This window comes from Dryobates pubescens, chromosome Z, assembly GCF_014839835.1.
Source record: "Dryobates pubescens isolate bDryPub1 chromosome Z, bDryPub1.pri, whole genome shotgun sequence".
In the NCBI taxonomy this organism is placed as follows: Eukaryota; Metazoa; Chordata; class Aves; order Piciformes; family Picidae; genus Dryobates; species Dryobates pubescens.
The window spans coordinates 49,625,521-49,638,058 of NC_071657.1; the positions used below are offsets into that span (position 1 = coordinate 49,625,521).

Genomic DNA, 12,538 nt, shown 5'->3' on the forward strand with positions numbered 1-12,538 from the left:
TGTTTACTGCATGCTTTTGGTATTGGGAGCAGAGTTAATTTCTAACACAGTATGTAAAGGCTTAATTCTTATTTGCATGCTTTTCTGATTTAATAAATAATTTCTAGCTGGCTTTACACCTTGGAAATAATTGTGCTGTTTGTGTATTTTCCTATGTTGTCAAGTATATTGAATGTACAACAAATATTTATGGTATGATATGTGGTGTACAATTGCCTGTATGTTTTTCAAAACTGTCTTTGTGTTCATTACAGTTCTGAGGAAAGGGAGTAGAAGTGTACTGTAAATGATAGCTTGTGTTTTCTATACCTTGAAAAGGGTTTCTGAAAAATACTCCAAATATCTTTAGACAAAGCTTAATGTTTTGGCAGCTTCTGCATAGTTCAGTTTTTAACACTGACATAGAAAGGCCTTTTGTCATCTTTGTCTGCTTTTCCTGAGTTAACATTCATGTACGGTAAGAAACTTTGCTGAATTAGGGTCCTCAATGATCTCTCTAATACTTTTGTCCTTTTCTAAATAGAGCTAATAAAGTTGCTGCAATTAGTAAAATGAATTTGTAATTAAAAAGGAGTTCTTCATTAATAATGCTGTGTATTGCAAAAAATGCTGTAACACGTGGATTGCTGTCTTCTGTTACTGTAGGAGATATCGAATCCAATTAGGGTTACCTTCCGTTGTTCCCCAACTAACCCTTTTGCTCCCACACCATTCAAGGTTTGTCTTGATTCCAGTGAGTGGGTCCTACTGTATGCGTGCTGTACATTCATACATGGCCTGTGATACCTTCTGGAATACTGCTTCTTCCTATCCATGTGCCTCCTCCTTTGTTGAAAGTGATACTGCTCCAAACTTGCTGCCATTTTTAATACTTGCTTGCCTGTGATCAGAGTGACTTTGGTAGCCAGATGGGTTCATGCACTGTCTGATGCTTTGCATTTTAAATGAAATACTGCTCTGTGGCACACTGAAGGTATTTCATGAGTTAGAGCATTTTTTATTTTTTTGTGTGGCCCGATTCAGGGAGTGAAAGTCTTATGTGTGTGTAAATTGCAGGGTCCAGATACTGCTGCTGGGGATGCATGCATGGCAGGCTGAGTTCTGGAGGTAGAGGTAGAGCTTCACCCAAATGGCATTGTAATATGCTTTACACCTTTCTCACAAAGGAGCCTTGCTTTTACTTTTATGATTTTCTTCAGCGTCAGATGTGTTCAGGTTTATGTGTGCATGCACAAAGGTGAATAAATAGCAATTTTTTGTCAATCAGGTTATGGTGGTTGCAGTTCCGAAGTACTAACCTATGAGGATATACCCATACATCCACATGTCACAGATGTTCCTGACGTCTGCGACAGACATTTTATGTTTATTTTTGGTCACATTTTCTTAATTTCGCAGAGTTCTTGGACACTGTCATTTACCAAGAATACCATTCAAGTGGTATTTTCATTTTGGTTTTGAAACACACAGACTACTGTGAGGTCTACAGATGTGGTCTGCTATACTCTATTTTCAGTATGTTATGTTTCTAGTTACAACTCCATCAAGTACAGTGGAAAATCAGTGTTTCTAGACTTACTCTCCCCTTCACCCGTTCATGAGGTGTGACCCTTCCACCAGCTTTCCTCTGTGGTGGACACATGAATTTTTTATTATGGGAAATTCCTTTGAATGTTATTAAGTAGTGTTTCCACTCTACTCTGATTCTGGTGGATAACAGTGTCTTTGATGGAATGTTGACGCTCTGAACTGTTACCATGTTGTAGAGTAAAATTTGCATAAACTGTAAAGAATTCCTACATGAAGCTTAGTGGTGCAAAGTATCAACTCAGCAGGATGACACTGTCTCAGATTCAAAGTACAGATCAATATGACTGTTACAATGCTATAAAAATTATATAGCATTTTTATGCATTTAAAAATAAAAGTCATTGGCTTGAGTGTCATAGAAAAACTTCCCACATTTTGGCATTTAGTGAAGTGACTTCTTAGTTAAGCTACTGGAACAAGTTCCTGAATGGAAGAAAAATCTCTTTTGAGCAGGAGCAGAATGGGAAACCTGAAATAGGACACTTGTAATTTCTTCTAATCTTTAGCGTATACTGAGGATGAAGGTAACTCATTTTCCCTGAGATGGAACCTTCCTGAAATCTCAGTAGAGTTAAATTGGTGACTTTATAATCTTTTCGATGCTTTCAATTTAAAGCAGATTGAAGTCTTCTAAGGTATATGTTGTTACCCATTACATTGTTGCCTACATTGTGATGAAGAAATTATCTCAGTGATTTGGGCACCCTGAGACACGATCCGTGTTCAGACTGTAGAGGTGATGAAAGCTGAATCTACAAGAACAGGGCTATGAGCTTAGAGCAACACCTGAAACTCCTGGTGTTAAAATACTTTGTTTTCATCTGAAGTTTTTGTTGTTTACATCAACAGCTGATACACCAAGTAGCAAAGTCTAAGTCTCTTGGGCATGCATAATCTTCAGAATTATGATACTCAGATGTGGGTTTCTTGTCTTCATGTTTACTCTGAGCAAGACAAAATTACATAAATTATTAAAAAAAAAAAAAGGCAAGCCAAGAGTCCATATTCCTCCAGGAAATTGTCTTGAGTGGAGGCTTGCCAGTTTGTGGATTTGGATGTTTAACATTTAGTAGTGATGTGATTATACTTTTTAACTTTGTAAATATGAATAGACCACGTACATCAAGACCAAAAGTTTTTGTCTCTTTTGTCATTTAATCTCTGTCCTTTACTTGATGTCCCTTGTATGGCTTATAGTAAATGAGTTAAAAGAAAGGACTGGCCAAATCCTGTTACTGTGGATTTCTTCATTTACCATGTTTCATTTTGGTTTTAAATTGTCCTTTCAGATAATATACCATTTGTTATCTTTTTTTCTGGGGAATTTTTTGAAAGCAATCTTTGTTTCATTTCTCTTTCCTCCTATTTGGCTTCCAAAGTGTATGGTAGAAAGAAATTATATGCTGTGGCTTTTAAAAAAAAATCAAATAGAAGTCTTTCACAGAAGAGGTGTTAAAAAAAATCACTTCAGTCTTCATAAGATACTTTTTCTGATATGTAAAATAGCACATAAAACTTCACTGAATTGGGCTTTTATTGTGAGTTCTGCTTGCTTTTGAATACATTTTTGAGTGATATTATCTCCTACCTTGCCTGTTGTTTGTTTCTGTTTTGATCTCTTGCAGCCTTTCTGTGCTATGTTGTTAATTTAAAATAATGGCTTCTTGCTATTTAAGCTTCAAAGCCATGGTCATTGCCGTTTCCACATTTCTGTGTGCTGTTTGCCCTACACAAGGTTTTTGCATCTGCTTAGCAACTGTGTTTTTCTTATTCTCCACAGGCATTCGGTCAGTCTGATTCAGAGCCAGAAAAGACTTCGCTTTGTAATTTGCCTCTGCCCCCTCCTTCAGCATTTTCAGGAGTGAGCTGTGATGTTGCACAGACAACTTCTAGCAGAGTGTCAGAGGATGTGGAGAAGGAGGATGAGTTTGGTTACAGTTGGAGTAAGTTTATACTTTGGGATAATATTTGAAATATTCAGTGTTGAAATACCGCTGTAACCAAAGATACTGGGGGGGGTGTTCCAGTTTGAACTCTTTCCTCATGTGCTGTGTGATTTGGGTGCCAGGTATTTCTGTCATCTTTCAGTGGTTCTTGGTCATGTGCACACTGTGAAATATAAAAGTATTTTGTTCTTCATTGCATTTCATTCTTTCTTTTCCATGACCCAAATTCACTGTTTTACATGTAGGACTACTTGAATAATTTCAGTGTACTCTTGGTAACTGATGGCAGTTATTGATGGAATAGCTTCTTGTACCTGAAGATGTTACTGGAGGGATTATTACTTTTATATGCAAAAGAGTCTTTTTTTTTAAAAGAAGTTTTAATTCTTCCCAAATTTAGAAGGAAAACAAGGAACTAGAAATATTGTCATAAATCACCTGAGGCTTTACTTAAAAGGAAATGTAGTGTATACTTGAAACTTTCTCATCTAATTTGGGATTCTTCTGTCAGATATTTCCCAATGGTCGCTGATACTGACTCTTTAGGTAACTTGTGAAACTTTATAATGTAAATCCAAACTCTGCTGCCCATACTTTCATGTTTAGAAAAGATCATGCAGCGCTATGGCGATCTACCAGGGGAGCTACACACGATTGTGCTGGAAAAAGGAAAGACAGGTCTGGGACTTAGTCTTGCTGGGAACAAGGACCGATCAAGGATGAGTGTATTTATAGTGGGAATTGATCCAAATGGAGCAGCTGGCAAAGATGGCAGGTTGCAGATTGCAGATGAGTTACTAGAGGTGAGTTTTTACAATTTATACTGACTTAAAATGCCCTAAAATACTAGATAGTTGCTGCAATATAGATGTTCTTCTGTGGACTTAAAAATCCTGAGGTTATTCAAGCTGATGTCACTATGCTATGAGATTTTCATTCTTGTGTGTGCCAGGTAGTTGCAACTGGGACTTTTTTCATGATTATGGCAGTTCTGAGTAAAGTGATATGTGTGTATTTAAAATGGATAAAAATGAGGGATGATTGCAGTTTCTTGGTTATGGAGGTGTGACCCTTTGCGGCTGTGCCTTTAAGGAAGGAACAGTGCTGGCTAAATGTTTTTGTAAATATACTGTATTCTAAACGAATTTCATTGGTAGGTAGGTGGGAGTATGATTTGAACCCCTGACCTCAACACTCATAGTCTCATGCACTACCAACTGAGCTATGGCTCTGCCCCCACAGAGGAGGCACACCCCTGGCTCTGCTGACCACTGCAGGATTTCCTTACTTCTTCTTAGCGGGGGAGGGAAAGCTGAGCTTTCTCTCTCAACCCACCACAGGAGGTATTATTGAAGGGCAGTGCATTGCAGACCATGAAAGATACTAAGGTCCTTTACTCCATCTGTCTGTGGACTGCTGAGTTCTCCAGGCTTTATAATTATTTCTCTATCTACTTGAATTGTCAATGTTGTGTAAGATAGAAAAATTAATTTAAATTGATGAAACAGGAACATACCCATTTGTATTACAAACTTTTATCTCATTGTGTATTTGTATATTTTTCTAGTGGTTTCTAGAGTGACCCAACTGTTGAATGTGCAGCTAACATTCCCAGAATGTGTATAGGGTACATTTTTGTGTTGCCACCACTGACCTGATGATGCTTGAAGATGTACAATTTGCTGTAGCTTTTCCCATTCTTTTTTATAGCAGTAGATAAGGTTACTCAGAGAAGTAACTTTGTATATGGTGGTGTTTGAGGATGCACTGGGAAGATGGTACAGGAACAAATCTTGGAGACAGTCAGGCTTGAGGGAGACAGAGAAATGCCAGCCTAACTAAATCTTTCAGGTTGGCAGCTGCAGACTAGAAGAGAAGCTGTAATTTGTAGCACTGTGGACCTGCTCTCATTGACTCTGTTAGTTGGGCAGTCTAATATTACCTGATAGATGGCTTTCTTGACCCAGTTAAAGTGTTTTTTTTTAAAACTGATGCTGCAGATGCTGAGTATCTGCAGAACACATTGAAACATCTGAGTCTGTTCTCATGTAATCTCTTGCTTACTATCCATGCTCAAAACCTGCAAATACTGATGCTCAAAGATTGTCTCAGCCTCTTCTGAGAAGAGACATCTGACCTTGCTCCTAATGTTCCCAAGTAGCTTCCCATCAGCTGTCATGTGCCAGTCCTGTCCCCAATCTGACAGCCAAACCATGTTCTTCACAAGGCCACAGGAAACACTGGAAGTAGTGTTTATTGCTTCTGGATTGTCACATCTAGTATAAAAGACAAAGCAGAGTATTGTGATTATGCCTGATGGACACAGCCTACATGAGAGCTGAGAGGTTGCAATTACATTCAACCTTGCTTCTGTTGCTTACTCTTTGCTGCTTCTCTGCTTCTGCTAGTACTGCCTCAGTGTGCTGCCTTATTTTCCTTCTGTGTAGGTCCAAGCAGTCCTTTTCCAATCGTTTCTGCTTTCTTAGAATGGACTTCTGCACTGTAGTTTTCCATTTCCAAGAACAAATGCAACTAATAAAATGTGAGCAAATTGTGGCCTTATTCTGATACTTCATATATAAATCATAGGACCTTCAAGGAGTTTCAGTGAGTCTGTTTTGCCAAATGAAGACAACTATAAGTTATACATTTATAAATAGATTATAAATGCACCAGTGCACAGACTCCTGTTTTTGAGCTGAAACTCAAAAACCAAATAGTAGTCTTGTTGTGTTTAAAATTTCCCATGGCTCTGCTTTATCACTGCATTAGTCATGAGGTGATCAGTGGCAAGTGGAATGAGATAACATGACCAGTGTAATTCAGAGAATGGCATTTTTAGCACTGTGACAGCATTAGTCTGAAATTAAACTGGAAGGAGGGAGTGAAAGCAGGACTGAACATACTGTTATTTTAATACAATTGCTGTTTTAGCTAGTGATGAGGGCCGACAATTTTTTTTTAAAGCTTAAAAAGTTTAAGAGAGTTAAAGTATTTTGAGAAATAATTACTACTTTCCTTTATATAGATAAATGGGCAAATACTCTATGGACAGACTCACCAGAATGCTTCCTCTATAATCAAATGTGCACCATCTAAAGTAAAAATAATCTTTATCAGGTGAGTTCTGGTCAAAAGTTTTGTTAAAAAGGTTTCTTTTTTAACGTGCTCCAATTTTGCATTTCTGTTTTGTTTTTAATTTTGGTAAGAGAGATAAGCTTTTGAACCTAGTTCTGAGTAGCTGTTGAATACATCTTGTGCCTTCTGGTTTAGTATTTGTATTGTGAATGTCAGGAAAAGAAAGTGCAACTTAAACTTGTTCTAAGAAATACAGTGCTATATTAGAAATACAGTGCTGTATTAGTGCATTCTTACTATATTCTTTAACTGAATATGTTATAGAAACAAAGATGCAGTAAATCAGATGGCTGTTTGCCCTGCAAAATCAGTAGAGGCTTCACCGTGTACTTCAGGGACACATCAGCATCAAGAGGTAAAGTAAACTTCAGTTTCTCTCATTTGACTGAGGTGATATTTTTGCTTGGATAGAAGTGTCTGCTTAAGAAATACAAAAGAAGAAGAAATACAGGAGGAAAACATAGTAGATTTTAGTAGAGCTGCTAAATTTAATACAGCTCTGGTCAATTCAGTTTTATTTTATATTCATCTAAACTGTGAAGTAAATCAAATATTCCTATGAATAGGTTTGTAGCCATTGAAATGAATGCAGAAAACGATCAAACCCACTTTAAATGGTGCATGGTACTTTATTTTGATGAAAAATGTTGCATATAGTTAATCATATTTTCTTTTTTATTATTATTAGATGAATAACAGTGCTGCAAACTCCAATGCTTGTTCCGATTTCAGTTCATGTAAAAACATTCAGTATGTGGAACTCCCTAAGGTATGTACTAAAGATTAAATTTACAGCAGATACATTTGTATTTACTATTCACTAGCTTGGTGGGGGTTTTTTTGTTTGTTTGGTTTGGTTTGGGTTTTTTTTGTAATGGAGTTCCTCAGATGTTGTCTCTTACTTATTGGAAGTCAGAACAAGAGGTTTCAAGAGGTCTTCTCTTCCTACTTGTGAATGGACTCCCAGTTTTTGTGATGTAATGGCTGACTGTCTTTGGCCACCTCATGAGTCTCTCTCATAAATTTGCCAATAGCTCTGTGTTTCTGGAAGAAGTCATGTCTTCTCTCCTAGTAACCAGCTACTGGTGGTACCTCAGGTAAAATCATTGCCTTAGTTTTTCAAAGTAAATTTATAAGCAATGCATCTCCCCAGATGACAAGTTGGTAAGTTTTCTCCTTGGAAGGCATATAGCCCTTCATTATTAAGCAGGAGCATCTTACAGATGATGGTATCCAGATGATTTATTTCTAGGTGAAATCATTAGGGAAATTTCAGTCTTCCATGAATATTTACTAATTTCACAGGAAGAGCATACATTTTTCCATCCTCTGTATTTTCTAGCCCTGTATTTACCTTTTCTGTGGTTTCGATAAGAAACTTCCGTTACGAAGTTTTGTTTACCTCAGTTTTTATGGTTTTCTGTGCTTCTTTCTCATATTTGTGAATTTAACAACTGAATCACAATTGAACTTCCAAGTTTCACAGGAGTGGATTTGAATTTAGAAGTGTTTCACATTTATCTTTGTAGCCAACGTACTGTTTATTTCTGAAATCTATTTCAGACATAGGTTAGTTTAAAAAAACCCAAACTGATGTATTTTGAAAACCTAAACTTTTGTTATGTCTTCAGATTTCACTAGTCTTTAGTGAATGTATTGTAACAATTTGATAAACACAATACCTAACCATTTGCTTTCTTTATGTTTTCCCCAGGATCCAGGAGGCTTTGGAATTGCAATAAGTGAAGACGACACAGTTAATGGAGTAGTTGTTAAGAGCTTAACAGATCATGGAGCAGCAGCAAAGGTGTGAAAAGATTTAAAACACAAACAGAGAATGAAAAATGTTTTTTGTAGTAGCTCATATTTTTTTGTTCTATGTTGTTTCCAGGATGGACGAATCAAAGTTGGAGATCAGATCCTGGCAGTGGATGATGAAATTGTTGTGGGTTATCCAGTAGAAAAGGTGCTTCTAAAGTGTTAGGCATGTTCCAGAAATCACACAGCTTAATGTAGGAAGTGATTGTGTCGTAAATCAGTGAGGTTTTTGTGACTATATTCTGACTTTCAAAGCTGAGTTTCAAAGCTGTCTAAAAAAAATAAAATTCCACAGGGCTTGCCTGGGTAATGAAGCTCTTGCAGAATAAGCTAAAGGCTGAATTTAAAGCTCAGCTGTTATTTTACTTCAGTGCACTCCATGAATCATCTGTCTGTGCTACAAAAGTGATTTTCTTTTCTTTTTTTCCTGCGGCTTAGATCTGAGAGGCACTTAGTTGTGAATAAAAGCCATGAACTATTGCTCAATAATAATTTTTCATGGCCACTTCACTTTAAAAGTGTTAGAATCAGTGAAATTAATATGTGTAAATTTACATGAGTTAGTTGTATTAGTCATGAAATGGGTCATGAACTGTGCTTATACTTGGGGACTGTTTGTAATAATGACATAATTATATTCCAAGCCTGTTATTTCAACCCTTTGAAGAATCTGTCTCCATTCCTAAGTAACAAGATTTATTACTACCTTGAGCTCTGCAAACTCAATTTGGGTTCTATAACAAATCAAGGAGGGCATTTTTCTAGCAACTGCCTTGCTCACAAGGAAAGTGATTGATTAAGCATGACATTGCTTTCTATTTGTGAAAGGGCAATTAGGAGATCCTCCTGTTTGATGCACTGCTATTTCTGAAGCAGTAAAAATGTAAGAAGTAATGAAGTCTGCAGGAAGGTAGGTAGGCTTTGAAAAAAGAGATCGAGCAAGTAGATTCTGAGAACATGTCTAAATCTACTGAAATCTAAAGTCTCAGGAGGATCTGATGTCTTTTTTTGAGAGAAGGCAAATTGCTTTGAAGGTTTATCAGTATTCTTTTAAACTAGATTTCATGGTACACCCTAGTGTTCCCTCACATAGTTAATGTTTTCAGAATTTCTTTGCAGATGTGCATTTGATTAAGGAACTAGGATGGAATCACTAGGTGTTTTGTCATTGGTTTCTCTGCAGTCATATTTGAGCTTTATCTGAGCAATAAAAGACAATATTAATTTTCTGATTTTTGTAACAATTTGTTTTGTCAAGAGAAGCCATTGAGAGGCTGCCACATTATCATCTGACATAGTTTCATGAAGTTTCATGGAGGCCACTTGATTAACATTAGCCAGGTCTGGTCCACAGTTAACTCTGCTGCTGTTTCTTATAAATAAAGATCACTATTGTCTTTGTTCATTACCAAACCCCTGCAAGATTGTGACTTGTAGCTCCAGTTTGCAGAACAGTTCTTCTGCTTTATTTTTGTTTTACAGCTGAGCAGTCCAGTTACACACTTCACCAGTTTTTTTCTTTATCACTCAGTTTATTAGTCTCCTGAAGACCTCCAAAACTATGGTGAGACTTACAATCAACTCAGCAGAGGTGGATAGCCTGGCTGTAGCGCCAGTCCCTTCCAGCACAGCCCCAGCAGAGAGGAGGAATATACAGCCATCAGTAGCTGTCCCCTTTTCCAGCTCATCAGAACCAGAAGCCGTCAAAAGTAAGGATCTCCTTGAGTACCTATCTTCACTGCACTTGTGACATAAAAATGAAGACCCAGCTCACAAATAGGTTTTCTGTTTTAGCATTAAGTCATCTGTCTTCTGAACTGCATTTTCTAGCACTTACAGATTACAGATCTACCTAATGAGACAATTGGGATCCACAGTGAGGACCTATCTCTTGCCTGTCTACAGGCATGTTGCAGAGTCAGGAGGAGGGAGGGATCTCGTCCTCCTTCCCATTGGCTGTGCAGCAGATACCTCTGTCATGATTGTCTAGAACTAAGTGGGAAGCACTTCTTTAAACAAGGGAGAAAAGTAATGTCATCTTTCCTAGAACAGTGGAATAGTTGAGACTGTCTTGTCATTTATAACTGGGCACTTTTGATTCTCCCCCTTTAGAGTGGGGAGCTGATGTGTAACTGTTTGGTGATGGCTATTGCTTAAACAACATACTACTAAGAAGCTAACTTAACTTCATTAAGTGCACATCACAATTTATATGTACATCACTGCAAGAATTACTGAGTCACATTTCTATTGCTTATTATTACTAGTGCTAGTATGGATGTGCAATTATGCTATGATAAAGAAAGCTTAAGAAATGCACAGGAGACCCACTTGGTAATAATTATGTTGGTTTCTCTTCACCATTTAGTTTCAGGGTAAAATCTATGATTTTCTCAAAGTCTGTTCCTTCTGTCTCTACCCTGCCTCAGCAACTCTTAGAGATAAAGACATGATGGAGTTTTCAGCAGTGCTTCCTCTGGCATCTTGGGATTTTTGATTGTGACTTGACTTCAATAGCATTTACAGGAGTCCACAAGCTAGTGTTGAAAGATCTTCTTCCTCTTCCTTCTCCACCTGATTTTATAATTTATTCCCCTACTTTCTTACACCAAGCCCAACTTTTTGTTGCACCTGCCGTTTCTTTTCTCTCTTTCCCCACAAGCAACTTACCCCTAACTACTTTTTCCTTATTGGTCTGATTTATACTGTTTCCCTACCCAACTTTGGTATTTCCATCAGTGAAATTTCTGTCAGTAAGCAGTTTTGAGCCCAGTAGTGTTGCAACTACCTAGGTGAGGTGAGCCTTGCATTTCAAGACCCCCTTGCAGTTCTTCAGTTCATCTATTTCATGTACATTTTATGCATTCTGGACAGCTTAGCTCAAATTAAGCATCAGGAACCCTCATACACATGAAGAACTTGTTTAACAGAACAGTAGAGTAACCTGTTCTATATTAACACAGAAACTTTGTGCTTAAAAAGTCTTGATTGCCCTCTGGTTCCTTTCAGAGGTAAAGATTTCTAGTTTTGAGGCTTACCATTCTATCAGGACCTATTGCGTACACTATACCTCTGTTTTTGGCTAACACAAATCCATATTTGTGAATGGTCAAATCCTCTGTTAGTTCAGTGGAACTTCTTTCAATCAATGCCCTTTGAAAGTGCCTCAAAATTATTAAGAAGCCTGTTTTTACCTGTTAGAAAAAAAGTTATTTTGGTGTTATTTCAAAGCACAAAGGACATCACTGATAGAGAAGACCAGAACATCCAAGACATTTAGATTGCTAATTCTTTCCCTTTGTTGCTAGACAATATCCCCTTAGTCTCTTCAGTTTTCTTATTCTGTGAAGGATACAGAACCCACTTAAATATTGAAGCAGAAATCCATTTGTGATATACCATAGATAACTGAATTTACAGAAAAGTACAATGTAAGGATACCATACATACTTCCGCTGTAAAAATTTATATTTACCCTATGAAAGTTACTGCTTCAAAAAGCTGTTGTCAGTGCCCAGTTAGGAGTTAGACTATGTAGAAAACTTATTTTTGAGGGTCACTAAATGTATTTATGTGTATCTGACTACAGATTGCTGGACTTGTGAGACACCACTATGTTTGATTCATAGAATCACGGAATCAATAAGGTTGAAAAAGACCTCAAAGATCATAAAGTCTAACCTGTCACCCAAGACCTCATGACTAGTAAACCAAGTGCCATGTCCAGTCCCCTCTTGAACACCTCCAGGGACAGACAGTGACTCCACCACCTCCCTGGGCAGCCCATTCCAATGGCTAACAACTCTTTTTGTGAAGAACTTTCTCCTCACCTTGAGCCTAAACTTCCCCGGTGCAGTTTGAGACTGTGTCCTCTTGTTCTGTCCCAGGTTGCCTGGGAGAAGAGACCAACCCCCACCTGGCTACAACCTCCCTTCAGGTAGTTGTAGACAGTAATAATGTCTTTCCTGAGCTTCCTCTTCTCCAGGCTAAACAACCCCAGGTTCCTCAGCCTCTTCTCACAGGGCTTGTGCTCCAAACCCCTCACC

The 12,538-nt window shown here is 37.7% G+C and overlaps 1 protein-coding gene across 1 annotated transcript in view; it reads left to right on the forward strand.

The window, feature by feature from the left end:
- Window positions 1–12,538, forward strand: part of MPDZ (multiple PDZ domain crumbs cell polarity complex component) — a 106,651-nt gene that overhangs the window by 73,757 nt on the left and 20,356 nt on the right. The window contains exons 25-32 of the mRNA XM_054178927.1: window positions 3,371–3,533; window positions 4,143–4,339; window positions 6,565–6,656; window positions 6,939–7,034; window positions 7,374–7,443; window positions 8,389–8,481; window positions 8,566–8,640; window positions 10,024–10,201. Of these exons, the coding sequence (XP_054034902.1) occupies window positions 3,371–3,533; window positions 4,143–4,339; window positions 6,565–6,656; window positions 6,939–7,034; window positions 7,374–7,443; window positions 8,389–8,481; window positions 8,566–8,640; window positions 10,024–10,201 (964 nt within the window). The remainder of the gene's footprint in view (window positions 1–3,370; window positions 3,534–4,142; window positions 4,340–6,564; window positions 6,657–6,938; window positions 7,035–7,373; window positions 7,444–8,388; window positions 8,482–8,565; window positions 8,641–10,023; window positions 10,202–12,538) is intronic.